The 25439-nt window shown below is 40.5% G+C and overlaps 1 protein-coding gene across 1 annotated transcript in view; it reads left to right on the forward strand.

The window, feature by feature from the left end:
- Positions 1 to 25439, forward strand: part of CORO2A (coronin 2A) — a 64712-nt gene that overhangs the window by 35422 nt on the left and 3851 nt on the right. Inside the window, exons 2-11 of the mRNA XM_088147481.1 lie at positions 4528 to 4728; positions 13827 to 13943; positions 15095 to 15244; positions 16007 to 16186; positions 18664 to 18780; positions 20698 to 20802; positions 22260 to 22356; positions 23342 to 23454; positions 23559 to 23649; positions 24725 to 24984. Of these exons, the coding sequence (XP_088003607.1) occupies positions 4528 to 4728; positions 13827 to 13943; positions 15095 to 15244; positions 16007 to 16186; positions 18664 to 18780; positions 20698 to 20802; positions 22260 to 22356; positions 23342 to 23454; positions 23559 to 23649; positions 24725 to 24984 (1431 nt within the window). The remainder of the gene's footprint in view (positions 1 to 4527; positions 4729 to 13826; positions 13944 to 15094; positions 15245 to 16006; positions 16187 to 18663; positions 18781 to 20697; positions 20803 to 22259; positions 22357 to 23341; positions 23455 to 23558; positions 23650 to 24724; positions 24985 to 25439) is intronic.

Here is a 25439-nt window from a genome sequence, read left to right on the forward strand (position 1 = left end):
TGTTAGGGGGTGGTCGTTTGCCTAAGTGAATGAGTTCACGGCTGACATTTTATCCAGAGACTTCCTGCCTCGTTGCTTCGACTCTCTTTAGTCATTAAGCTGGACACGAGAGAGTTTTTAGAATTGCTTTTGCTCCATATTGAGAACATTTTAACTTGTTTTTTTCAAACTTATAAATAAATATTTTATTGTATTATAAGTATCATTTGATAGCCTCCCAGTCACCCTGAAATCAGACATGGTAACAAATGGGTGATGGGCAGAGAGAGAATGACTTAACAATATTATTGGGTGTGTGTGTGTGCCTTTTGCTGTACTATGAGTAGAAAAAAATGGGAGATATTGGGCAGGTAACAGATGACAAAGTAAGCACTTTGAAAACTGTGTGGTTGAATGGGGAGATAGGTACTGCAGGTGTTCTTTCAGAATGAGGATCACATCATACATACCTAGAAGATCTCTCCTAATGATGTTATTCTACATCGGACTTAAAACATTTGTGACACATGCACACACCCTATCCTGAACAGAGCCGTGCTTCAGCTGCTGGGTACTTGCTAATTTGTCTGTTTTGGTACCATCCTTGCTAGTTTGCAGACCAGTAAGTCAAAGAAAACAGGAGCTGTGCAGAGTTTCTGGTAAGCCACTCTACCCACTTGACAGTCTTGAGTTTATTTCGGTAGGTCATGTAGCCTTACTCCATGTAGTATGTGTCTTTTAGTTCAAAATAAGTTCCTGGAATGCCCCAGAGTTTAGTTTGTTTGCTATGCTATTTGTTTTGGCCTCTCAGTCTAGCAATGCAGGAGAATCCAAAGTGCCTTCTGAGGCATTCAGCATATTTGTATATTTATGTCGTGATGTACTGTGAAAGGAAGGTGTGGCCTCAAGAGCTCAGCTGGTTTTTTGTCCACCTTGTGATTTGATCCACCTTCTGCTTTTGCCTGTGGTAGTACTGGAGGAGAAAGGGAGGGAGAGAATGAGAGAAAGAGAGGGAGAAAGAAGAAGGTCATGAACAAGAAAGTGGTTTAGCATTAGCATGTGCCTGTCATAGGGAGAAATCCGTTTAATGGAAGCCCATGGAGATATGCTTGAGCTCCGGCTGCTGTCCTCAATCAGGTTAATCAAACAACAGGATAGATCACCGACACCCTGAGGTCACAGGTAGACATGCCAAGACTGCAAACCGAGCTGATTCACCTGATGGTGAGGAGGCAGTGATGGCCACACCCCAGCAGTTACGGTTTCAGGTTCCAGTGATTTGTTTTCTTTGGACATAGTGGATGGGGGCGCAGGCTGAGAGGAGATGTGTGTCACTAGTAGCCATGGTTGACTCATTTCTTTCAGGATTGTTTTCATTGCTTCATTTGTTTTGTTTTGCTTTTCTTTTTGAACCACCTCACATTTTTGCTCTCATGAGGGTGGCAGAATGCAACCCATGCAGGCGGTAGAAACATTAAACTCATTGTGAGCGGAGATCAAACAAGTGAAAGGTAAGCATCCTTGCCAGATATTGTTTTTGTTATGATTCTGGAGATATATAGTACCATCAGCCTAATGTTGCCTTATACAACTTGTGACCTATCAGACCAGACCAGCAGCTGTATATGGCATCTCTCCAGGAAAATGAGAAGTTTGGGGTTTTTCTACTGGCTCACCCTGAGATGCCAAGAAATAAAACAGGTTGTTACTCACTTAACAAGTTGCAATAATGTGGCTGATAGGTAGGGTGTGCTCACTGACTGGCAACATTGCATGAAGAAACTTTACCCACTAGTGGCCAATAAAGGTGCTGTTAGAGTTATAAAAACTGGCCTGCGTGTATGGATGGACAGACAGATCGATGTGTGTATACACAGATTCACATAGGAATGTATACATAGAAGTCACTCTTTCTCCTCACTGGCCTGCTATTATTCTTAACACTGGCTTGATTGGCAATCTACAGTAACTAATAAATGTCCTCCATGTTACAAAGATTTCTACATGTTGTTGCTAGACTTTAGAGGACAGCAATGCAGAATAGGCTCTCTCCCCCCACTTCCCCCAATTATTATGCTTTGCGACGTGCTAAAAATCTGTCTCATTTGTGACTCTCAGTTTGGAAAACCAAAATCAGAACCAAACTTTCTGGTCTTTTTTATTGGTTTATCCCACTGTGAGTGGGTTGAATTTGCTGGGATGGGTTCCTTGCACAGACAGAAAAACACACACATTTTTACCATTGTTATGTTGACAGCGGAGAAGTAGCAGAAGGAAGGATGGGAAGAGCAATCTGAGCATAATCTTCTCTTGGTAACTTTGAGAAGTAATCTGTAATATACTTTTTCACATTTCTGTTGCCTGTAGTGAAGAATGAACCTTCCAAATTTATTTCCAAGCTCATACATAGACCATCTTCAATCTGGTGGCAAATATATGGTGACTGGGACATGTGGACATGACTGTCGTGTGTTTTTATTAACCCCTCTGTGAAACCAGGGGAAACGAACATCTTGAATTAAGTTCTTGTCTTTGATAAACTATTAAAGTTCCCTGGAGATGGTGCATTGATGGGCAGAAGAAGAAAGCCATATTATTCTGCCTACATGGGATAGGGGTACAGGAGCATCTTTCCCAGACTGTTTTGCTTTCCATGACAATGTCTTCCCATTTACAGTGTTGCAAGCAAATCCATAAATGGAGCTATTATCCAAAATAATAAGCAAAGAAATAAATACAGTTGTTAGCCTACCTATGCATGCATATTTCCATTTGTCATACATGGAGTACTAATAGCTTGAAGGTATAAAAAAAATTGTCCTTGAGGTGATTCCTAACTTGCCATGGACATATAGCTGTTTACAAGCTTATTCTAGTATATGTGATGTGTTGAGGTGGTTAAATACAAGCTGTTAAGATGGGGAGGGTGTATCAGTTCATATTAAAAATCTGAAGCTATGTAATTAAAATGTGGGGTTGGGTAGAAGACTTCTGGTATAAAGTTAATACAAGAGGGATGGCTGCGTTAGCTGCTATTGGAAACAACTTAAAAAAGGAGAGTGCATGGAATTCCTATAGTGGCTTTATAAATAAATTATCCAATAAACCTGAATTATAAGATTATTTCTATTCTAATCACTGGGATTTGGAAGCCTGCTGAAATCTTTGGGATTTATGTCTGAAGAAGCTAAGCAGGGTTGGGCTTAGTTATTTGAAAGGTAGAGCATAAGGGAATTACAAGGTTGTGGATTAAACTGAAGAGTCAGAAAAAGCACTCATCAATGGCAGACTGTTCTGAACCATTGCTGAAAGGCTGCATGGATGTCTCTTTATAATCACAAGGAGCCAAGCTCAGCTTAAGGGTATCTTCTCTCTTTTTAAAGCTTCATAGTTGAAGGTAATTGCTGAAACTTTATATAGAGAACATAATATGCAGTAACGTAGCAGTGCATTCTTATAGACTTTATAGACACATATGAATAATACGTGCTGAATTAATGAGGGGAAGCATGTCAACAATATCCTGGAGCCAACAGCTTACTGCCTTTAAAGGAGAGATAACCATCTCTTCTCCTTTTCGTACCAGGAAATCTGATTGCTGAATTAGTTTTCTTTTTTAAATCTGTAAAGAAATCACCTAGGGCGTTCTCAGTTACAGTGCATAAAAAAGGATTAAGAAAGATGTTGGAATTTAGCCCGAAGCTCTGCTTAGTAGAGTACTTGACCTCTTCAAGTCCCAGTATACTTTGATTTTTTAAAAAAAAATTAATCTAGCCAAAATATTATGGTATGCATTCGTACCACATTGCCTTCCCCTACAAGGATCTGGCAGCAGCCTTACATTCTTTGCAGCTTCCTGGTTTGATTTTTGTAGCACACTCTGTGTCTGAATTCACACAAGGCAGTAATCTGTAATGTGGTTTGTTTGATTTTGATGTTATGCAGTGGATGAATCCAGTTATAAAACAGGTTTATAAGCCACAGTTGATAGTTTATGAACCAGGCCACTGTGACCTGCTCAATAAACTGGGTAAAAATAAATGTGAGGTATATGTGTGAATCTGTGGCATGGTACCTGTGAAGGCTACCATGTTGGGTAGTTTAGTTATTCCAAATACAGCTGCCTGACTCTTCATTGGCGTTGGCTACATAAAAGAGATTATGGCTGTGTTTGGATTATTTTCACACTAAAGTTGCCTGTCAAATTCTAAGCACAGTTTAATGTTTCACCAATGACTGTTCAGTCCTAAAAGCCTCAGTTCTGGGTTTCTTAGGGAGCATCTTCCTCATGAATCTTCCCCAGAGCCTCCTCTGCCACGGTCGTACATTAAGTGACCTTACTGATTAAAGCAGTGTTTCTCAACCTTGGCCACTTTAAGATGTGTAGACTTCAACTCCCAGAATTCCCCAGCATGCTTCCCTTAGTCTGTCTCAAATTTCCACAAGCTTCCACAGCATGGTTGGAAGATAACTTTAATGGTAGGTCAGGAGTGTGGAAAGTTCAAGACTCTGAAGGCTTCATGCTTGTATTCTCTTTCTGCCTTGCAGATGTCATGGAATCCTCAGTATCGGAGTTCAAAATTCCGCCATGTTTACGGCAAGGCCGCCAGTAAGGAGAACTGCTATGACAACGTGCCCATCACCCAGAGTGTCTATGACAACCAGTTTTGTGCTGTCAATCCTCATTTTATTGCTGTGGTGACAGAATGTGCAGGTGGAGGAGCCTTTCTTGTTATACCAATCAGTCAAGTAGGTACCACCAAAGCCTGTCATATATAACTGGCTTATCAATGTGGGCGTGAAGGTATGTATGGGGCGGATAAAGACATGTGAGGCCAAATGTTTCTAAAGCCCAAATTAGCAACTCATTTTCAATGAGGGCTTTATTTTGTCCTGAGTGATGACTTGAAAAACTAGCAGTATTGGCTCTGATGACTCCGTAAGTTGATATACAAGCAGTGGGTTCATTTACCCCTTTCCTTCTCCCACATGAGCTCCTTGTGCTTTGAACTGTTCCTCCATCTGCAACTCATAAACTCCAGTAGAGCCTCCAGTTCTTTTTTTTTTTTTTTAATAATGTTTTTTTTATTTTTACAACAAACACAAGACAAACATAAACAAACAAAAACATAAAAAGGCATAAAAAAGCATCTTCCATTTTATACCGTGTGTCAACCAGTTAAACTCGTTGGTGCCCCTTTCATAATCTTAAATTCTCATATCATCTATTCAAAATATACTTGTATACTTATCAATTAACAATTGTTAATCATTCATAGCTAATCTATAAAATCATATATTACAAAAAATTTTAACTTTCAATAGGATTAGTAATACATCTCCATCTATCTATTATATGTGTATATATATAATAATTAATATCAAATTTCTATTATAAAATTTCCTAATCTATTACATTACTATATTTTCTCATCTAATCATTAATAAAAACAAATCCCGTGTCATATAAAATTGCTTATCTTCTTACTCTAATTTCAAATCTCAATTTAACTCATCTCTGCACATTCCATAATTTTGAATAACTTCCTCCTGCATAAGTACTTTTTAATTTTTCCACTCTTAAGAATTACAATTCTAACCAATATCAGTTACAATATCAATTACAATTCTAACCAAGTTACAGTTCTAACCAGATTTCACTACATGTTATACAATTTTTAACTATATATCTCAAATTTATACTTTATTCCAGCGCTTTGCATAATTTTGAGTTCACCCTTTTCATTCAATATCCCAAAATATCTGGCTGTTCATTCCTTTTTTCTATATTATTGGATAAGAGAAAGCAATAATAAGTGTCCTTTTGAACATTCTGTTTTTTGGAAGCTTCTGTCAGTTCCATCATTGTTATATTCCCCTGATTTTCTCTTTAAACATCTGCAATAGTTTCTTTCAATATTGTTTTACTTCTTCTTTTTGTACATTCTCTTAGTACGATTTTCCATTATAATCTTGTATAATCTTTTTCTCACCCTCAGTGCCAAGAACAAATCTGTCTCTCTTCATTTATCAGTTGATTAACCCTTTTAATTCTCAGTTTATAGGCCTCACAATAATTCCGTTTAATGTTTCTGATTTCTTGTACTATTTCTTCCTTTTCCAATGATCCCGTTTTATGTTTAATTAAGTCCATTTTAGCTTTAATATCTTTTTTCTTTTTTTTTTTTTTTTTTTTGAGAATTTCTGCAGCTCTTCTTCCAATTTTTTATAGTCATCCTCAATAGTTTAAAGATCTTTTTCTGCATTGTGTTTCTCGTATAGTCTATTATCTTGATAAACCTTCATTGAGTCAAAGGATTCTTTATCTTTGTTCTTGCCAAAAATAAGAGAAAAAAGAAGCAAAAGGAGAGAAAAAAAAAAAGAAGGAAAAAATAAAAAAGAAAAGGAAAAGAAGGAAAAGGCTAAGCCTCTTTAAAAAAAAAAATCCATCTGGGGGAATAGAGAGCAAAGCAGAGCTTCTAGCAGAAAAAGAGCTACTGCCACTAATCAAGGCTCTTAGACTGGCTCAAACTTTCCATCTTAATGTTTTCAAAGTCGCTTTCAACTCCACTTTCTTGTTTATAGTTACGGATGGCACCTGTATAAACATGCACATCCCACTATCTTTTTAGAAAGCACAGGGTCTTTGAGCGTGCGTCACAATGAAAAAAAAAAAGCACTAAGTCGCGCCTCTAAATGGCAGTGCAACTTTCTTTCATTTACTTTCTCTTAACTCCACTTTCCCCATTTCAAAGTCAAAAAGATATAAATTTCTTATAACAATAAAGAAATCTTAGTAAAAAAAGGCTTAAAATAAAGAGTTATTGAGTATTAAAAAGAGAAAGCCAATCCAGTTAAAAATATATTTTTTTAAAAGAAAACATCTTGTCAATTCCACTAAAAAGGGAAAGTTGAAAAGAAAAATTTTCTCCCTTCTTCTTTTTTAATAGGGTTCAATCTCGCCGCTTAATCCACTTTCTTCACTTTTAAAAATCTCTTTAAGTTACTTAAGGTGTTCTCTAAGAATAGTTGAATAGTAAAAGTCCATCTCACCCAGTTGACACCCTTCTCTTCCATCTTCCTTTGGAGCTGTCCCGGCTTTCGCAGCCATTTTTGGCTGCCTCTCCTCCGCCGGCTTCAAGAGCTTCTCCCCGGATCGATCTGGGACTTGCGGCGTCCCTGAGATCCGCGGGACGCGCCCTTTGCGTTCGCCATCTCTACGGGACGGCTTAGGTCCATCGGGACCGTCCGGGAGAGGAGATATCGGCTGCCATCCTGGGAGCCCAGGATCGCCCGCCGTATCACCGCGACGCCAGCTCCGCCCTCAGCCTCCAGTTCTATCTACTTTGGTCAGAGGTGCTTCAGGGGCTCTGGTGACATTTCAGCCTGGATGTAAAACCTACATTGGCAATCTGGTTTGCACAGAGCTGTCTGTCTGGCACTTGTCAGAACTTACATGGGCTTCTTATAAACATGGGTTTAGTGCTCTTTTGAAAGACCATTAAAGCTGTGCTTAAGAATAGAACTGGTGGAGTCTTGAATGAAGCTGTGTGCACAGAAGATTTAAGTCAGGAAAGACATGCCAGTTCTGCCAGCTGTGTATTGCTGATTCTGTAACCGGTGAGTGCATTATAGGTTTCTGCTGGCTTCTGCTGGCAAGGGGTTTTGTGTGCTAATGCTTTTTAAATGTTTTATTGCTTTGGGGAGGGGCACCACCATTTTGCCCACTGGGAGTCTGCTGCTGGGTGCTACTCTCCATGGGCACTCACTCGTTTAGGCCATTTCCTTGCTGCTTTAGTCAAGGATGGAGCTCTCTCAATACTGAGCACTTCCTCCCCTCTTTGCCCCATGCTGTGTTAGTCTGACCAATAACTCACAGGGGTGGAAGAGCAGAATGGGATGAAACAGGGAGGAGCACCTTTGATGCTTCCTCCAACCCTTCCTCCATCCCTGTGACCAGTCAGTGGGCTGTTTCTGGACACAGGTCTGGCATTTGTTTGAAAGAGGTCTAAACCTGTGTCCAAAAATAACCTGGCTGAGAGGTTGCAGGGGAGGGGCATGGGGTGAAGTGGGAGGGAAGCCTCCTGATGTGCTGGGGGAGCTCTTTCCCGCTTCTCACTGCACTCCTCCTCTTCCTGCAGATTAGAGATGGGCAAGAAGGGCAGGACCAAGGGAAGCTGACTGGATGTCTTGCTCAGCAATTTACCTCACAGGGTAGTTGTTGTGGGTGACAAAATGGGAGGGGGGAGCACTATGCACACCACCTTGTATAAAAGGCAACTTTCAAATTGAAGGGAGGGAGGTGAACTGGTGGAAGGCACTTGAATGTGGCCAGGCTGGATATTAAACCAAGTCTGGTGGGGTGGGGAGGGCTTCCATGCACTGACTGAGCAATGCAGCTCTGCCCCTTTCTTCATACCTGGTGTGTAGCTCTTTGTCAGAAAGGAAGCCAAAGCTGCACTTGTTTAGTATGCAGAGCACCAGTTTGGGGTAGTGGTTCAGGCACCAGCTAGAAACCGGGAGACTGTGAGTTCTAGTCCTGCCTTAGGCACGAAGCCAGCTGGGGGACCTTGGGCCAGGCACTCCCCCTCAGCCCTAGGAAGGAGGCAAGAGCAAACCACTTCTGAAAACCTTGCCAAGGAAACTGCAGGGACTTGTCTAGGCCAGTGTTGTCCAAACTTGGCCATTTTAAGATGAGTGGACTTCAACTCCCAGAATTCCCCAGCCAGCATGAGTTGAAGTCCACTCATCTTAAAGTAGCCAAGTTTGGACAACACTGGTCTAGGCAGTCAGGGCTCAACACTGACTCGAAGGCACACACATGCACACATAATTTGATTCACCCAAATTGAGACAAAGGGGTAGCTTACAGTAAAACAGCTGTTTGTCCTCCCATAAAATGAAGTGGGGTGCAGCATGCAGGAGAATCTTCTTTTCTTTACAAAGGAACAAAGCGGGAATTAAGGGAAGGTTTGACTGCTTCCCATTCTGTATCCTGTGGCTTCAACTTAAGCCTGCTTTTTTTTCCCTTTTAGTAAAAGAAGAGTGACAATAGGAAGTGCCAAGCTGCCAGCCACCACAGAAAGGGTTGGGATGCCAGCCTTTCAGGGAAGGGACCAGCAAAGCCAAGCCAGAAAGTTTATCATGTCCTTTGGCTTTGCGCTGATGAATGAGTTTCTTACCTAGGAGTAGCTTAGGGTCTCATGCAAACAGAAGGCCACAGTAAGGGTTTTCCACCAGTCCCTGAAGTGGCAGAGAAGTAGGATGGCATAAACTGTGCCACCCATTGCTGATCCTTGTTCTGTCACAGTAATGGGACTAGTGAAGGATGCTGTTCCTGTGCACCTGTTGTGGGTCGAGTTAAGGAAATTAAGGGTAGGTGGGTGCTTAGAACAGCAGGTTAGCCAGTGATCAAGTTGCCCAATTAACAGGTTGCAGGCGCCAAGTACAGTGGGATGGAGTGCCCCAGTGTTCCTGGCTTGGCATAAAACCCCCTTTGTCTATGACATGTTGGTTGGATATTTTCTGAACACAGTTATGTGCTCTTCTGAAAGATTGCCTGAACCTTTGTTCCAAAACAGCCTGATTGACAGGTAATGGGAAGAGAAGGGAGGGCAGGTTGATGCAGGAGATCACAATAACAAGCTCTGTGGGTGTCTTTTGTGCAAGTGTACACAGTACTGTCAGCAAGAGACAAAGGAGTCCAGTTCTGATCTCATGGCCAGCAGCATTTAGTGCTGCAAAAGTCAGAATGGGGTAGGCAAAAAAGCATTGTACACTCCCCCAGTAATAAAAACAGTAAAAAATACAGGCACTTGAAATCTGTTATCAGCAGAAGCCAGTTAGTTGGCAGAACTAACAGCATACAGCTGGCAGAACCTGGTTCTAGCAAAACGTGGCTGAATTTACTTTCAGTGCTGCAGAGAACAAGCAGGGATCTAGCACTCTTTAAAAAGACCACTAAACTCACGTTTGTAAGGACTCCATATAAAAGACCTGGCAAGTACCATGGAAAACACCAGCCAGGCAGTTAGCAGGGAAGTGCCCTGTGGAAACCAACTATCTGTTTCTGCTGCATCCTAAGCCAAAAGGGCTGGGGGGGGAGGGCAGTTCCCAGGGACCGGAGGGGAGGGAGCATGGCTGCAGCATCTAAAGTAGCCAATAAAAGCTGGGCAGTTTCCAGCTCCTGACTGTATTAGCAACCACATCATCAGTGAAACATGCTAGATTTTGTCTCTGGGCAAAACTATGTGGGCATTATTTTAAAACTGGAACAGCTGAGGGCAACTAAGCTGCCCCAGGTATGGGCTGAGAATAAGAGAAAGGCAACATCATGAAGATATAGCAGAAAAAACAGTCCCGGGGGCATGTTTGTGCTGCCTGTATGTGTTCTGCGTAAGTAACTCAAAAAAAAAAGAGGCATAACATTTGCGTTCAGCCCTCAGCGCTGGAGGTTATGATAGACTTGACTGGAATTGACTTTACCTACTAGATGACAGCCTTGCATTATTTAATTAATTCGCTTTTACGGTGTACTAGCATTTCCCTCACAGCCTCCACTTGGGGAATGACTGCTCTAATTATTGTTAACTATAAAGAAGCTATCAGTAAGACATGCAAATACTGCTTTTTGCTTCTGCCCTCCACCTCCCTTCCTCTAATCTGTCCTGTTACATCTGTATGACTACATATTGCCCTGGCTCTGTAACAGTTAGATAAAAAGGTCCCACGCTGTGCTCCCTCTGTGTTGTGTTTATCATGAAGCTATTATTTCTTTTTATTTCTTTACTTTATATATGCCCCACTTTTCTGCTTTGGCAAGCATTTAAGGTGGTTAACAAAGTATGAAAACAAAGCATTAAAAGTTTAAATGAAGAATAAAATTATTGTTGCCAGAGATAATTTTAAGTATCACTTTAATTAATGATACTAAAGATCATTTTACAATACTGAAATTATCTGACAAAAGCCTGGTGATTGAGATGCACCTTTGCAGATTTTCTATCTACTGCAACAGTGGCGTCCACATGCATATCCAAAAGAGTACATTTTATAGCTTGGGTGCAAGACTGGAGAAGACCTTCTCCCATGTGCTAGAAAGAGAGGCTTCTGTTTGTAATAGAGAGGCATTGACCCTTAGATCTAGGCCTGGAGTTGTTCAGGATTTTGAAGGTCAGGACCAACACTTAAATTGTTCCAGTTGGTAACAATTGGTAATCCATGCAGATCTTTCCATCTAGGCATCATATGATCCCTGTATTTTGCAGCAGTTAGCATCCTGGTTGCTGCATTTTGCACCAGCTGCAACTTCTGGAAACCTTTCAAGATTTGGCACATGTAGAGGGTGCTGCAATAATCAGGAGGTAACCAAAGTATGGATGCTGTCACCAAATGAGACCACAAAAAGCTGGAGATGGCACACAAGAAAGAAGGGTACAGAGGTGCTTCCAGCCACAGCCATGACCTGCGGGTCCAGTGACAGCTTTGGATGAAATTGCGCTCCTGGGCTGTGAACCTCCCTTTTCAGGGGGAGTGCAGTCTTGTCCCAAATAGGCTGAATCTCAGGCCCTGAATCCAGGCTTCAGCATTGCGTATGTTTATGAATGTACGTATGTGTTAGAGTAGTAGACGGGAGAGAGATCAAAATTCTGTGGAAGCACCATAAAGTAGGGATGAAAGATCTCTTCACCTCCTGAAAGAGCCTTGGTTGATTAAAGCCCTGTTCAGGCCATAGATCTGAACAAACAAGGAATGGTGAGCAACTTCTCTCATCTCCAGTTGTGCTAAAGAAGAGACTGCCTTTGTGAATTCATCCCAGTTACCTACAACAGATTTCAAATCATGGGAAAGCCTCCATGTGAATGTTTCACATTTATCGGAACCTGAGACAGCAGAGAAATGGTTTAATCTGAAGGAAGTTGGTTTGCACCAGAGTCATATTTCAATATTCTTTATACTCCATGTTACATCATACCACAGAGTGACTAAATCCCTTACAGACATCTTGGGGAGAAAAACCTGTCATTTCAAAATGAAGAAACAGGAACCCTTTTTATTTTATCAAATTTTCTTTCACCAAAACATTGTCAATTTCAGTGGAAAAGATGTAGCCTGTCATACAACTGCTACTGGCTGAAGAATAAGCAGCGTCAGATCTACTTACTACTTGAATGGGAAACATCAGGAACTTGCAAGACTGTAGGCTAGACTAGGAGGTTGGAACAAATATCTTAGAAGAAGGCAGCAGCAAAGCCCTTTTGTATCATTACCAATAAACTGTAATGTCATGCTCTCTGAGTGAGATTTTAATTTAACTGGGGCCAGAAAGGCTGTGGAGCATGTCAATCTGCAGATTTTCCAGCCATCTCCCTTCTCTGGTGTCTTCTTTTCTACTCATGGACTTTAGACTAACACAGTTTGGAGAAGAACCAGCCTTGGAAAGAGCTTCTGAAGTTGGATCTTCTCTGATGGCAGACTTCTCCCTCCAAAAGCAAGGTGTGATATAATCTTAATGCACCTTGGATGATGTGATGGTTGGTTCCCCAGACTGTTAAAGATTCAGGAGACTGTTAGGTAAATGACCAATTGCAGACTTCTCCTTTATCAGGACAAGAGTGGCCTTTTGACTAGATCATAGAAAGTCTGTTAAAAGAAATGGAAGAAGTGTCTGCCCGAATGTGGTAGGGGATAAATTGGTTCCAAATAGGAAATAGTCAGATGTTGGAATGTTTGTACCCCATCCCTTTCATTTGAATTAAAAGAAAACCCTGTGAGAATCTTGCTTGGGAAGAATTACTTTTGGTTTGAAGCAGCTGCCAAAAAGCCTGATAAATGTTCTCCTGGAGGTCTCACAGTTGTGGCACAGATGTTCACATAAGGGATTGGACAAAAAAGAAAAGATAGAACAACCGTTAAGATAGAATGGCATTATTTTACTTGGTATTGGGTGGAATTATACTTATTTTTTATAATACATTTTAAAATAATTCAATCAACATTTCCATCAAAATATATTTTAAACATCTTTATTTCTAGAATAATTAGTGCTCCTGCTGAAGCACTGGCATAAAAATGTTAACGGTTTTTTATCAGCATAGATATATTTTCAACTTGTCCTAAAAGTATACAGTTTGTATGCATACACAAAGCATTTGGGATTTATCTGTGATTTATGTGAATACTCGGTTAACAATGGTAATTGGGACCAGGAACTCCATCGCTAAGTGACATGGTCTTAAAGCACAATGTCACATGACCACACCAACTTACAACAGCAGACATGGCAGATCCAGTTGTGGTCATTAGGCGTGATGTCATATAATTGCCATTTGTGACCTCCTGCCAGGTGCCCCATTGATTTTGTGTGTTGGAAGCGGGCAGTGAAGGTTGCATATGGCGATCATGTGACCACAGGAGGCTGTAAAGTTGTAATTGCAAACCAGTCGCCAAGTGCCTGAATCACAATCACATGACTGCAGGGACTCTGCAACAGCCACAACTTCGAGAACTGGCTGTAAGTGTCTTTATACAGCACCATTGTAACTTTGAATGGTCACTGAATGAATGGTCTTTAACTGAAGACTACCTGTATAAGCACATATATGTTTGGTAATATTAAGATGAATTATGAATATAATTTTATATTTTATATTATATTTTTATATGAATATAAAGCATTTTATATTTAAATGAAGGGGGAACAAATTAAAAATCAGCCTGCTTTTGGCCCAAACAACTGAGACAAGAAGCATGCGTCCTGTATTGTTGTTGTTGTTGTTGTTGTTGCTGTTAATAACCTTTTCAGAGAACTTGTCATTGTGGAATTAAACTTTGCCATTTGTTTTTAGACAGGAAAACTTGACCCGCATTACCCTCGCATCTGTGGGCATAAAGGAAATGTATTAGACATCAAATGGAACCCTTTTAATGACTTTGTAATAGCATCGTGTTCCGAAGATGCCACAGTAAGTGGGAGTTGTGAACCTTTGCCTGGTTTAGACAGAACACTGCCTAATTTCCTAACAATGTGAAGAGAATCAGGAGTACAGCCTCACAATTCTAGTAATTACAGTTAGTCTTCACATCTGGATAGCACAGTCTACATCATGCACATGGACTTTTAACAGTGGTTGTAAACTGTGGAGCTAACCAGATGAAATGAAATCTGATGTAGATAGAACAAATTATCACTTAGCATTTCTAAAAGTTTGGGCAGGATGTCAAAACAAGTATTGTGACATTGCAATGCAAGCTCTGCCCCTGCATATGTGTGTGTGATGTCATGATGCATGTTCAGAAGGGGCAAAACTTACTTTCAACTCATCCTTCATCATTTGTCCCCCCATGCCCCTTGCAGATGCACATGTTATCACTGTTAACTGTGGAGATGAAATTATGCAGAATCCATATGCCAGGGTGACATCTTAATGCTCCCGATGGTTAGGAGACTCCCCAGTGTCATACCCGCTGGTTCTGACGTCGTCATTTTTCTAAGACCTTCCAAAAGATAGCTGCTAAATTCCCCAAGTAATATTATAGTATTGGATTGAGAAGTTTGAAAGCCAGGTTCATAGGACATTAGGTGCCCTTGAGCAAGATTGAGGTCTTTGCCTACTCTATCTCTTCAGGTTGTTGAGAGGCTAAAATGCCATTCTTTGGAGAAAAAATGGGAAGTAAAGTGTCACAAAAAAAGAAATGCAAGTGAAGAGAACATTTCTTTGGACAGAAAACATGTTTGATACATGGCCTCTCTTCCATCTTGTACCAGAAATGCAGGGACTAAGACTAAACAAATCCCCTACTTCCATTTTGATGGATGCCAAGGTTGGCTTCTGCTGTGCAGATGAATCTTTCTTCTTCTCTTGTTGGTAGCCTGTGTGTGGTGTGGAGATGAAGTAACAGTCAAAGGACCCAGGACAGGATGAAGGTGGGGAGGCACAAGAGGTGTCTCCTGTTCCGTTCCCTTCCTTGCCAATCATCTCTCTATTCCTGCAGGCTCAGCAGTTGATTAATATTGTTCTTTCATGTTATTGCTCTTGAATGCTGCTGCACTGAGTGACAGATATATGGGCTAATGGAGCCTTCCTGGATTGTGCTGCATCCTTCTGTCTCTTAGGTTAAGGTCTGGAATATTCCCCAGCACTTGCTAACGAAAAGCATCACAGATGCCCAGAAGGAGCTTCTTGGTCACTCCAGAAGGGTGGGGCTTATCGAATGGCACCCAACTGCAAGTAACATCCTCTTCAGCACTGGTTACGATTACAAAGTGAGCTGAGATCTTATGAACATTCATTTCAACCTTGAAATACTGTTAGATTGCTTCATGAGGGCCTTGCGTAGGAAGCTTCAAGTCCAGGTGAGGGAGGAGAAGGAGCATGTATGCCACAGTGGAAGAATTCCATTCCATTTATTCATTTCGGTCTTCGATGTAGATAAAGTTTAGTTTAGTTTATTATTAGTTAGATAAAGTCTAAATTGGCCAGACAAAATTAATCCAGTCATGTTGTACCTTTAATACTAAATGTTTTTGGAGTCAGCACCAAAATCGAAATAAAATAAATTTTATTAAATAAATAATAGTTTACCTTACAAAACTTATAAACTAAATCTATAAACTAAAAACTACAAATAAGGGGAAAAAAAGTCATCCTTTTAGTCATTTCCTTCCTCTGAAATCAGAGTTTGTGATATATCATAGAAATGGACATTGTATATATGCTGGTCTATGACCGTAATAAAGATTTGACTTGATGATTATCTATGCAGATTACCTGCACTACAGAATTCAACAATTATTTCAAGCACCCTCTTCCTCCTGCCACTCCCTCATCCCTCTCCATTCAGCCATGGTGCCAGATCTTGGGCTTCTACTATAGATGCATAGAGTAATTTGGACCTGCATGGAGTGAGATAGTGTCGTTGGGGCATCACATTTGGGGCATAGTTCCTGCATGTTCTTTTATGGTCTGCCTGCTCAGTGGGTGGAAAGTTCAGAAAACATTCTCAGATGCCTGCCTTTTCGCCACAGATCATGATCTGGAACCTTGATACCAAAGAATGTACAATTGAGATGCCGATAAAGACAATCGGTTTCCATACAGATGTCATCCTCTCCATGTCATTCAACACGGATGGCAGCCTCTTAGCCACAGTCTGCAGGGACAGGAAAATAAGGATCATTGACCCGCGAGCAGGAACTGTCTTTCAGGTAAGTTGGTTGAGGAGAATGATTGATGGGAACTGTAAGGCTGGTTCTTACTGTACTGTGAAAGGAGGCTGCTGTTTGTAGGGTACCTACTGGATAGTTTTAGGCAGAAGGTGAGATGCCTCTTTTTCCAAAGCAGCATTGTTGGGGGCAGGCTATCTGGTTGCAAGGACTGGCTCTGACCCTGATCCGATTTACAGTACTTGGAGGGTTACAGTCAGACAAACTCCCGAACATGCAGGCTTGTCATGTTCTAGAGATGGGAAGGACTTCTTAAAGTCACTTCCTAAGAATCCAGAGTTTGAGCTGAAATTCTTCCCTTATTTCGAACTATATTAGAGAAAAAGTGGATGGAGTCCTCTAGCCTCAACTTAATTTCAGAAGATCTTTGCAGGTGATCCATCTGTATCTCTGCAAAGAACTTTCTTCCCTCATTAATCTGTGTGGCTGGGGAGGAAAAGAAGGGGTGGAAAAAGAAAATGAAAGGGGGTGTGATAGAAAGACATATTTACATTTAATACTCTAAGGCACTTATATAATAGAATATTAAGAATCTAAGTATATGATATAAATATCATTGTATCGAAATAACATATTGTACTAACATTGAGAAGATGGAGCAATAGATGGTCTATGGCTAGATTTAATAATATGTTAAAGGATTGAGATAGTTTTATATTAACATTTTATGGATATACTTTTAATTTCTACAAGTGTTACTCATTTATTCATTATCCTATATTTTTTTTCTGATTTTATTAGTACTCCTATATCTTTGGTTGTACTTTATCATATCTTCTGGTTGTTAACTTATCAATAAATATATATAAGAAGAAGAAGAAAAGAAAGATGTACAGAGGGATGTTCCCTCCATCCCTGGTTTTAGCCTTGCCCACAGTTAGTGCCTGCTCCCTGCAGATTATCCTGGAGGACAGAGTGGACAATCATTTTCAGATTTAAGATTGCATGGTCCTTGTTACATATCCTGAGGGTCAAAATACTGTAAAATGACTGGGTGGGGTCAGAATGGGAAAAAATTGGATGAATCAGCATGTACAGTACTGCAAGTCCTGCATGGATATTCTAAAATTTATCTTGGAGTGTCTCAGGCCCCCAAATATGCTGGTTTCCCTGGATCTCTCAGGCCATTTACTTCCATGTGCTTGTCCACATACACATACCCCATTTCAAATTTCTTGGGGTTTTGCACAGGGTACCATTTTCAATATGCTGCTTTCCCCTTCAGTCTGTCCCTAGAAAATCCACAAAGATCCTGATGGTGCTAGTAGCAGACCTTGGAAAACTGGGAATCCACATCTACCCTAGTCTGGACAATTGGATCTTCCAGAGTATAAAAGTTCTGCAATGATTATCTGCTTAATATAGCAGTAGAACCTTGGATGGAGGAGGAATTGGTAGTTCTTCATTCTAGGACTCCTTCGCATCTAATTCTCAGGTCCTTTGGCTCTCCATGGGGTCTGAGGACACTTCTGATGCCTCAAGGAAAATTGGGATGAATATTCAGGGAGCTATGGGTTTTGTCTAAGGCATGGTGGAAGCTGATCTCCTGAGAAAGTTCTAGCTGAGCCAGAAACAAAGCTCAAAGATTGGTGATCCCAGTGTCCAGCAAGAATACTGGGCAAACTAGGCCTTCAAAGATCATGTTAGACAAAAGAGAAAAAGGTGGAAGTTGGAGTTCCTAAGCAATCTGAACCAAAGCAAGCAAGACTTGAAAACTGGCTTGGAGGATATTATTTTGCACTGCAGAGACTGCAGGAAATGTGAAGTTCTGCTTGAGCAAATAACAGGAGCCACCAGATATGGCTACTATTCTCTACTGCTAAGAAATATTAGTTATGCGGGTTAACAAGACTTTCTGTGTACAATTTTGTTCTCCATTCACATAAATCTGTGCCATCCCAGGAAAAAGAGAGAAGATCCCAGGATCAACTGTATTTGCTTGAGATATGATTTTCAGGTATTAACTGGAAGCCACCAAAAGTCAAATTGATTGCAGTGGGGTACAAATGTAATACATAATAAATAAATCTTCTTTTGTTGGCTTATCTGTAACCTGACTTGTGGATGCCAAGGTCTCTGTCCTGCTCTGATAGTTAAATAGTGGTGTAGAAGATGGGCCATTGGTAGGGCCGTCCTTTCCATAATTTCTCAGTTCTGGTCATTCATTCAAGTGGTGCTTGATTCATAGTGGACAAAAATGGCTTGATAGGAAGCCCCATGATCTAGACAGCCTTTTAATTCTATTTTTTAATTAGCCCATCTTTTAATTAGTCTGCTAGTATTTCTTAGACTATATTGCTGTGTCAGCTAAATGTAGCTATGCAAAGGCGATGAACTTGGGTGGTTGTGGAGAGATTTCAGAAGTCTGAAGAATTAATAAGGGTAGGCAGACTTCCCTGAAAGGAGAAATGTGTGGGGTACTTGATTTCCTGTAAGTAACATGCTGTGCCTTGTTACAGGAAGCAAGCAGCAAGTCTCACCGAATGAACAAAGTTGTGTTTCTAGGAAACCTGAAAATGCTGCTCACCACAGGGACATCCAGGTGGAATAATAGGCAGATTGCCCTTTGGAATCAGGTGAGTATCATGGAAAACAGATGTAAGATCACTACATTGATGTAGAGAATAAGGAAGATGACCTTGATAGAGATATATAAGTTCCATTGCCAAGGTGGCAAGGGGTAAAACATGCTTTAAGTCCAGAATGTCCAGAGAACATTCAGAAGCAGCTCAGGAAGTCACCTTTCTAACTCACTGAACTAACTATAAGGGGAGGAGGTACAGTACAATCAGACTTGCAAGATTCTGTTATAACAGCCAATCTCAATCAAAGTAGTTTTTAGCCTTCCCGTGGAATTGATTTCTTGGTCTGGTCTGCCTAGAGGGGCTGACAACCAAGGACAGTTTAGTTCATTCTTTTAGCTGTTCAGATGTGATGCTAGTAAGATTTTGGGAGTATAAAGATTTGCTTATATCAACCTCACCTATACTCTGAACTGCTGTAACTTTGGGACAAGCTTGCCATGTCCCTGAGATGTATTTCTCATGGAGGCTTCTTTCCGATAGGCTGTTTTTCTATCAGAGGGGACTTGTGCTTATGAAGCAGCATTAAAATGTGCAGCTGTATCCCAGTGTCTGAAGTGGTTCAGCTTAGGAAAAGCTTGACCATTTAATTGGGCTGATTGCCTAAACTGGTCCTTAGTTCTTGGGTTTGCTTTACCTTGGTCAGAATTTGGGTTAGACTGGAATGTTGTTGCAGTTCAAATTAAGATAGAAAACTCAAGAGCTCTGTTTTGAAAGTGATCTATATCACTTAGTTTGCTTGCCGGAGAGATCTGGAACAGTTGCATTCCAAATTCTTTAGTTTAATCCATGTAAGTGTTAATTGCTTTCTCCTCTTACATTGCAGCCTCTGGGGCAGCTAGTCCCATTGCTAGCTCACTTTTATATCTGGGTCTCAATGGGGCCATAATAGATAAACATTAAATATTCCCATATAGCTGTCGATAGGAGATGAAAACTTGTTGTTCTTCTCATAAAGAATGCCCTAATAAATTTCCAAAGAAACCTGTGTCAATCCAAGAGTATGGTTTGCACTTAATTGACTTCTGTGGTCTAAGTCTGCTTGAATCTGAAAATTCTTACTGCATTGAGCAGAACACTATTGGAAATTGTAGGTGAAACTTGGAACATTTCCAAAATAGTGGATTGCTCTGGGATTGCCTTTCAGATGTTCAGTTCAAATGCACTTATCCTTTCCTAGAGTCAGCAGCCAGCTCTTGGGCGGAAGAATCACAGAGTTCTATGGATTTCAAGCAGAAGTTGGAAATGTACAGGACTGATTAGCTCACCCCTATAATGTCACCAAGATCAACTATTTTATAGTCCTCAGAATAATTTAGTCCCTTAAAGAAGACATGAAGGAAAGTGAAAGTTCTGCTTCACATAGGGTAGGATGTCCATTCATTGGTATAGGCACATCATTTAAAGTGCCAGGAGGAAGCTAAGCCTGCAGGATGGCTTGAGATTTCACTCTGTAAGCACTCTTGTCATATTTATGCCCTAATGTTACAGTTCTCTTTGTACTGCTTGAAATGATACTGGTGCACAGTTATATTTTTTTCCAAGTCCAGGTAGGCTGAGTTCTCTCTGTGATGGGAAAGTCTGCTTTGCATCATTTCTGCCAATGAGGACTAATATGACTAAAAATCCTACCCTCCCAACCTACGGTACCTTCTCCAAACAGGACTTCAGTGCAAAAAACCTGCAGCACCATCTCTTGGACCTGTGTGTAAAAGGTGTTTTAGTTAGTTTGCTTGGAATTCCCACCTGCAACCTGAAGTGTTTTAGCACAGATTCAAATGTATCACTACAGTGAGAACAGGGTCTGTTTGATTTATTTTGGGGGTATGCTGATTGTCTGTGTTCTGTCATTTTCGTGATACAGTGAAAGCCTTATAGCAGCAGTTTCTGTTTCCCTTACCTATTTCGCAGGATGATCTTTCTGTGCCTTTACTTGAGGAGGATGTGGATGGGTCTTCAGGCCTCTTGTTTCCTTTCTATGATACCGACACACACATGTTATATGTGATAAGCAGGGTGAGTTCTTATCCATAGACAAGTTGAAATAATGGGCTGTGACTATATTCTGTATCTGCAAAGCAATACAATTAGTATTTAATAATTTCTGTAGAGTCTGCCAGCTTCCAGCTCCCTTCCAACAAGAGCTCTTGTTGACTAAGTTCTCATGGCTGAGGATAGGTGATGCTACTCAGATGTTGTGCTGCTTTTCCAATATTGCAATTGTTCTGATTTCCCCCCGTTTTTTTTTTACTGGCAGAATTTAGGATGTGGAAGTGTTTTGCTGTGTTAGCTACAGATCCAAGATATATGAGAAACTTGTAATGGTGTCGGACTCTAAGGCTGATTGCCCTCACTATGTCCCTCAAGAAAAGTTGAGGATAATTATATTTGTTACATGATTTTTGCTCATCTAGAATCTGGCCTAGGCATATGCGCTATTGCTTCACCTGGCTATACTTACTACTCACCATCCTTTAATAGCAAATAGAACCCTTCTTCATAATCTAGAGCAGCATTTATGTAACCTGGTTATCTTTAATATGTTTCTTGTAATTTCCATCCTGCAATGGCCTTGTTCATTAAGAACTATAGTCCTAACTCCTATGGAGAACTGTTTGAAAGCCTGGATTGTAAACATTAAAGAGTCATCTATATTCTATATTGCAAGGCCCATTGATAAATTAGATATACTGAAAACAGATGGCCTGTCTCTTGACTTTAACTGTGAGTAATTCAACATTTGCTTGGAGCAGTGAGTAGGGTAACTGACCCTTTCTTTACGGATTATTTTTCTTTATCATAATATCCCATTGCTCCAAAAGGCTCCTTCAGGAGAAAGATTAATCAGATAGAAATAACTTTTCTTGGGAAGGAGAAAAAACTGTTTGGCAGGGGGTGGGGGAACAATTCTCTTCCCCCAGCTTGGATGCAGTACAGATTAGATCTTCATTCCCCTCCCACCTTGCCCCTCACCACAGCAACATTAAAAAAAAAATGGTATGTGTTACCCATGTCATTTAGGCCATCTTGGATAAGAAGGTTCATTTCTGATAATTTATTAAAAATATTGTTAAAGCCACTTTTCATTTTAATTACCAGGGCAGTATAGAAGAGTATGATTAGAAATAAAACTACAATAAAGGGAAAAAGAATATAACTGTAATCAAACAAAAATCACCAAATGTAATAGAATATGTAGCTCCTGCAGAGAAGACTAAGAAAGGATAGAAGGAAGAGGGAGCTACATGTTATTGTGAACAGCATTGGACTTCCAAGAATAATTTAATCAAGTCCAAGTCTGAGTTTAATCCTTCCCAGAGTGGCTTCCTTTTGAGAAAAGAGGTCTTACAGGAATTCCCCACCCTCACCCCCAGCTCTGGCTTCTCCCCTGGAAAGAATTAAATACTGTATATAATTAATGGGGAATGGAGCTGAGCATACATTGAATTTGTATCTCTTACCATTGTCTTTAGGGAGATGGGAACATCAGGTACTATGAAATAAGTTTGGAGAAACCATACCTAAATTACCTGATGGAATATCGTTCCCCTTTGCCCCAGAAAGGAATTGGTAAGTTTGCAGTGGTTTCATTGGCGCTGGGGAAGCTCTAACGGGGTACCTGTAAACAATAGATGCATTGAGGGAGGGGCAGCTGGTCATAGGCAGATAATAAGTGTCAGCCCAGTTTTGTCATGCTGCACAGCTTTGGCTCTTGACATTCATTTTACTGTGTCTTTATCACTGAGAATGTTGATTAAACCAGCCTTCTCCAACCTGGTGTTCTCCTGATATGTTGAATTACAGTTCTGATTAACCCCACCATAGACGTTGGCTGTGTTGGCAGGAGGTGACTGAAGCTGTAGACTAGTACATCTGGAGGAACCAGATTGAGGAAGGTTGGGTGGAAACATGTGCCGGAAGGACAAGAGAATTTTGACAATTGTCTTTTCACCTACTTCCAGCTGCTCTAAGGAGTTTTCATCTACTCTATTTGAAAGCATAAGAGCAAGAAAGTCTCCATCTTAGAAGATTGATTGTGCAGATCTGCTACTCCATGGATATAAGGAGAGTGGATAATCCCAAGCCTACAACTATGGAAGTGATTACAATTATAGAACTTCCACAAGTTCTGCCTTGTTAGACTATGAGACTGGAAGAGGAATGAAATGAAGTGGCAGGAGCTGTTAGAGCATGCTGGCTGGGGAATTCTGGGAGTTGAAGACTTAAAGTTGTCAAGGTTAAGAAACATTGTGTTACAGACAGGGAGGTTTTCAAGTTTTTACCTAGCAATTCCAGACAGGATCAGAAAAGAAAGAAACATTTTAGTTACATTTTAAAACTAAATTACAGATGGAAGTAATTTGTTCTCTTAAATAAAAGAATAAAAATGTCTGGGCCTAGGGAATAGTACTGGTCAGAGGAAGGATTACAACCTTGTCTGTTTCCCTCCTGCACGACTCTCTTCTGTAGAAGAGAAGAGCAGCAGTTGGATTTCCCAATCCCATGTTTTGGCTGAATGTTGTCTTGTCCTAACTTTTTTTTTTACTGCCGTCAGGTGTCATGCCCAAGAGAGGCCTGGATGTCTGTGCCTGCGAGATCTTCCGATTTTATAAATTGGTTCCAGTCAAAAGTCTGATTGAACCCGTTTCTATGATTGTGCCCCGCCGGGTGAGTGGATATCTCTACTTTGGAAAAGCGGCAGGGAGGGGCTTCGTTTTGAGTATAGTTCCCCAGATTCAGAAATGTGAATGTGCTCTCATGTTCCTTTGCAGTCTGAATCGTACCAGGAAGACATCTATCCAATGACAGCTGGGGTCCAACCAGCACTGACAGCACAAGAGTGGCTGAGTGGCACTAATAAAGGTTTGTGATGCTATTACTTGAACAGCCAGAAACAAACGATTTTGCTCAGTCATCTGCATCACATCATGTTAAGGGTAGATCTACAGTAAGGCTGGAGGCACACAGGTACACGTAATAGCAGTACTACAAACTAGATCACACTATTTAGAATTCCCATAAGAAAATAAATTGGCAAAAACAAATCACCTTCAAAACTGTGAAACAATTGTCTACCTTCAGTGTTAAGGCAGTTATCTCAATCTATGTAAGTTATGTACAGGAGATATCTTGATCTGTAGAAATTATAAGATGATATTATTTACAGAAAAGCCATATGTTCTTGTATTCACGGTGAAAAGGGGAGGGGGGGAAGTGTCCAGCCACAAGACTGCAATTGTAAATGTCATGGGCCACAAAACATTAGATCCCACACTACTGCAATAATGTATAAAGGTCAACTGTGAGAAGCACCCAAAGCTTTCACTGCTTGTTTTTCACTCTTGGAAATCGTATGCCAATTTCCAGTTAATGTGTGGCATGGTGGGCAGTGTACAGTACTTTGACCCAGGATCCTAGGTCACTAGTCTACATCCCAAGGTTATTTTGAAGATAAAATGAGTTTTGAATATGTTGGAAGAAGAACTAGGTTCAACTACTTCTGTAATAAGCACGGAGTAGAATTCTTCATTTAGATCTTTTGACAATGGCCTACTCTTTTCCTCTTCCTGAGTTATTTCTTGACATCTGTTACCCTGTTATTGCTCTGTAGTAGAAATGCACCAACTCCAGTCAGTTTGATTGTGGGTAACTGGGATTCCTAGTCTTGCTCTATACCCAAAACAAGATGATGCAATATTCCTAAATTTGAGTTAATTAGTATGGATTGTGGGAATCAGCTTGCCTTGAATCAGAAATTGTAATGCTTTGGTGTACAGTATGTTGTCCTTGCACACAAATTGATCTGGACATCCTTCTTGGAATGAATGAAACTTTCTTTTTTCTCGCATTCATTGGCTTAGTTCTAAGGCTCACTCAGTACTAGTTGCTGTTGTTCCTATTTGTTTGGGACAAAAATGTTTCTTTCTATGGCCTACAGGTCCTGTCTTGATGTCTCTGAGACCAGGTTCTATGATCTTGAATTCTCTACCACCATTTCTTGAACAAGAGATCTCCATGGAAGCAACTAAGCCTATCCAGTGCTGGGACAGAGTGGCTGGTATCACAGAAAAGTCGAGCAAAATCCAAGAGAAATGGGGGGCCAGGAAGACTGAGGAAAGACGACAGGAAAGCAGACTAATGAAGTTATCTAATGGCATTGATATGTATGAATGTCCTCCACCTAAAACAGAAAATGAGGTACAGTGGTGTGACCAAGAAAAAAAATTGTGTTAGGAAGTAATTTGGATAAAATAGTTAAAATTAGCTACTTTCTCAGGAAGTACAAGCAAGATAGGAAACAAGGGCATGCCCCACTGGATCTAATAATTATACAGGATTATTTTTCAGAAGCACAACCCTTTGTTCAACTCACCAATTCTACATTACTGCTGTGACCTCTCACTTGAAGAGAGATCAGCACAAAACACAATTCTACTCTGTTCTTCCTCTCACTCAGGTTCAAATAACTGATACCAGGTGAGGAATGAATGGCAGAATGGGAAGTGTGATGGATATTCTGCTGCAACAGTAGCAGATGAGTAAACTGGATCCTAAACCCATTGTCAGTCTTTCATGTTGGAATAATTGTGCAGGAATGGATTAGATATATTTATTATAATTTAATTGATCTGCACATGCTAAACATTTTTTAG

The sequence above is a fragment of the Python bivittatus genome, unplaced genomic scaffold (genome assembly GCF_059951505.1).
Source record: "Python bivittatus isolate LINGU-HERP-01145 unplaced genomic scaffold, Pbiv_v1 ctg000520_np1212, whole genome shotgun sequence".
Taxonomy (NCBI): domain Eukaryota; kingdom Metazoa; phylum Chordata; class Lepidosauria; order Squamata; family Pythonidae; genus Python; species Python bivittatus.